Genomic DNA, 3,587 nt, shown 5'->3' with positions numbered 1-3,587 from the left:
ACAATTGTCATAATACATCTTTAGCTCACATGTTTATAACACTGTAAGAAGTATGGCATTGTTGTATGGCTTCTGTTTAAACTTTACCCAGACATCCCACAAGCCATTCCACAGATTATTTGCAAAACGCGTCTACTAAGTCACATAAACATTCTAGTTGTAATTCCATGTTGAAAACAAACATATCATAACTACACGACCACAGACAATTAGTCAAACAATGCAACCAACAACACGTAAACACACCTCAACAGACAACCTGAGACTCAGCCCGATCAGAACGCGTAAACTGTACCTAAGGCAATGTATCGATACCAAGCCGACATGCTATTGATCAGTGGCGTAGGCAGGGGGGGGGGGGGGTTAGGGGGGTTATAACCCCCCCCCCCATGTACCCCCAATATGACTACCTTTTTACGTTAAGCTACAGCTAATGACTTGTGTCGATATTATTTAGGGCTTAAACACTAAACACTTAACCTGGCAGCCTCTAGAACAACAATGTATATCATTGTGATGAGAATTGCCTATAGAATTTAGTTATGAATTTTATTATCGTGCTAAAGTTAAGTATAATAATCTGGAACGCAGTAGGCCAAGGGAAAGTTGGCCAAGGTTAGATCAGTTAAGGAGTGTCGAATGGGCAGGGGTGGGCTACGTGGGTAGGCCTTTGTTGTCTAATATGATTGTAGTGCAACCGGAAAGCGTCTAGAAATTAAAAAAAAAAAAAAAACAACGAAGGAATTGATTATTATTCGCATTGAGGTTCTATAATGTGTATGTTTTTACTACTTCAAAACATTTGAAATTCATTTCACTAATGGCGGATGAAACAGGGAAACTGAAAACTATTTAATTTTTAAAAACATAAGTAAACTGAAAATGATAAAGATGGCAGAGGACACAAGGTTATCAGTTAAAGGGTGTGACAGGGGGGGGGGGGGGTGAGGGTGGGTTTGAATACGGGTACGTCTCAATTACTACCGGATGCACATCTGGCAGGAAAGCGTGGGCTGGACCCACAATTGTTGACACAAAACTTAGTGTTGGTAGATATAAAAACTGCGTAGGTGGTTAAATATAGATGTAGAGCCAGGAACCTACAGTAGTCATTTTTAGACAGTCAGAAAAGAAAGACCAATAATTATTTATTTTCTTATTCGCATAGTCGTGTTTTAATGTGTATCTTTTTGATAATTAAAGCAATTTAAATTCATTTTAATGATGTCGGATGGAAAAATGAAATTTAAAACTACTTTATTAACTGATTTCTTTACAAAGAAAAATAAAACTGAAAATGATAAAAATGAAGATGGTACTATTGACTCTCAAACTACATTACATCAAGAAATTTCCATAAATTCAGCACCTTTGACTGTTTCTTATGCAAATGATATCGGCAATTTTATCAAAGGAGTTATTACAGATGATACACGGTTGTATTTATTAGAAAACATCTGGCGTCTTGAAGAACTTTTTAAATTTCCAGCAAGCGGACAAAGAAATTTAAAGTTTCAATATTCGTGGCTACTTAGGTGGAACTGGTTGACTTATTCCAAATTACTTGATGGCGCATTTTGCAAATATTGTGTTTTTTTTAGTTTGAATTATGGTGGTGTAGGTAGTCAGCCTTTAGGTAAGTTATCGAAAATTCCATTTTCAAACTGGAAAAAGGCAACAGACAAGTTTAATGAGCACCAGCAATGTGAATATCATAAAAGAGCAATTTTACTTTCCCAAAATCGTAAATCGGTTATGGAGAAAAAAATAGAACCTATTAACATCGCCTTGAACTCATCATTAAGTCAACAAATTCTAGAAAATCGTTTAAGGTTAGCGCCCATAATAGAAACTATAATTTTTTGCGGCCGACAAGGTCTTGCACTTAGGGGGCACAGGGATTTCGGAAATTTTCAGTTGGAGGATCCTGACGAAAATGATGGAAATTTTCGAGCTCTTTTGAGATACAAAGCCATGGGTGGAGACGAAACACTTAAACATCATCTAGAAAATTCTTCAAAAAATGCAAGATACTTAAGTCCCACCATTCAGAATGAAGTGATAAATGTGTGCAATAAATTAATTGTTCAAAAGATTGTTGCGAAAATTACTTCTGTTAAATTGTTTTCTGTCTTAGCCGATGAAACTAGTGATATAGCTGGTATGGAGCAATTTTCGTTGTGTGTTCGCTACTATGATAACGACATAAAGAAAATAAGGGAGGATTTCCTACAGTGTGTAGGTGTAACTGATCTAACAGGCAAAGGACTTGCAAATGTTTTAATGGACACTCTAGCAAATTTACACATAGACGGTAATTTTATGATAGGTCAAGGATATGATGGAGCCGCTGCAATGAGTGGTCGACTTCATGGGGCGCAACAATATGTTGCTGAGAAATTTGATTTGGCTATTTACGTGCATTGCGCATCTCACAGTCTAAACCTAGCACTTTCTGATGCCTGCGAACTACCAGCTGTGAGAAACTGTATGGGAATCCTTAATAGTACATACACATTTTTTAACACACCAAAACGACAATCTTTGCTTGCAAATTCAATAGAGAAATTAACACCTAAAGCATCAGCATCTCGACTTAAACGATTGTGCGCAACCAGATGGATTGAGCGTCATGAGTCTGTCAACGTTTTTATACAGCTTCAAAAAGCAACTGTTGATGCACTGGAAATTATGTCATCCTGGCACGATACAACAACTTCTTCAACAGCGGTTCAACTTTTAGGAGCAATTAGGAGTCTTGAGTTTCAAGTTTCTCTTAGAGTTATCTCAAAAATCTTTGCAATAACACTTCCTGTCAGCAGAATACTCCAAACAGAAAACTTTGATCTATCTGCGGCTCTAAAATTTACAGAAGATTCAAGTAGCCTACTAGTGAATATGCGGAAGGTTGCTGAATCAGAATTTACTACCGTATTTAATGAAGTCAAAGACATTTGTGAGGACTTCGACATAGATATACTTATTCCACGTCGAGCTGGAAAACAAATTCAACGCTGCAATGTTATGGCAAATACGCCTGAAGAGTATTACAGAATAGCTGTATTTATTCCTTTCCTTGATTCGGTTATATGTCAAATAGGAGACAGATTGTTAAAACATAAATCTGTTTTGAGAGGTTTTATGTGTCTTTTACCCAATGACTCGGGTTTTACCAAAGAACAGGAAAAGAATGCCATAATACTTATGCAAAAATATGAACGTTTGATTAACAGCAGTGTCATCGATGAAAGCATTGGAGAACTGAAACTGTGGTGGCGCCACATTATTACAAGTGGAAATGTACCGCAAAACGCTCATCAAGCTTTTTTAATGTGTGACGTAAAAATATTTCCAACAGTACACAAACTACTGCAAATATGTGTAACATTGCCTGTAACAACTGCCGTTAGCGAACGCTCTTTTTCCACTCTCAGACGGCTAAAAACGTACTTGCGAAATACTACTTGCGAGGATAGACTAAATGGAATGGCATTATTAAATATTCACCGACAAATTGAAATTTTAGCGGATGGGGTTCTTGATGAATTAGCCAAGAGTCCAAGAAGACTTGAACTACGATTATAGGT

General features: G+C 37.0%; 1 protein-coding gene across 1 annotated transcript; it reads left to right on the top strand.

Moving 5' to 3' along the window:
* Window positions 1-891: 891 nt before the first annotated feature.
* LOC131934496 (52 kDa repressor of the inhibitor of the protein kinase-like) lies at window positions 892-3,534 on the top strand (the record flags this gene model as incomplete). The annotated part of the gene is made up of 3 exons (XM_059290534.1): window positions 892-923; window positions 1,602-1,722; window positions 1,918-3,534. Coding segments are annotated over exons 1-3 (1,770 nt in total), but the record flags the coding sequence as incomplete, so codon positions are not given.
* Between the last annotated feature and the right edge of the window lie 53 nt (window positions 3,535-3,587).

The sequence above is a fragment of the Physella acuta genome, unplaced genomic scaffold (assembly GCF_028476545.2).
Source record: "Physella acuta isolate Inbredline_101_S28 unplaced genomic scaffold, ASM2847654v3 ptg002845l, whole genome shotgun sequence".
Classification (NCBI taxonomy): domain Eukaryota; kingdom Metazoa; phylum Mollusca; class Gastropoda; family Physidae; genus Physella; species Physella acuta.
Note: the sequence above shows the minus strand (reverse complement) of the source record. Positions and strands in the feature narration are given on the sequence as shown.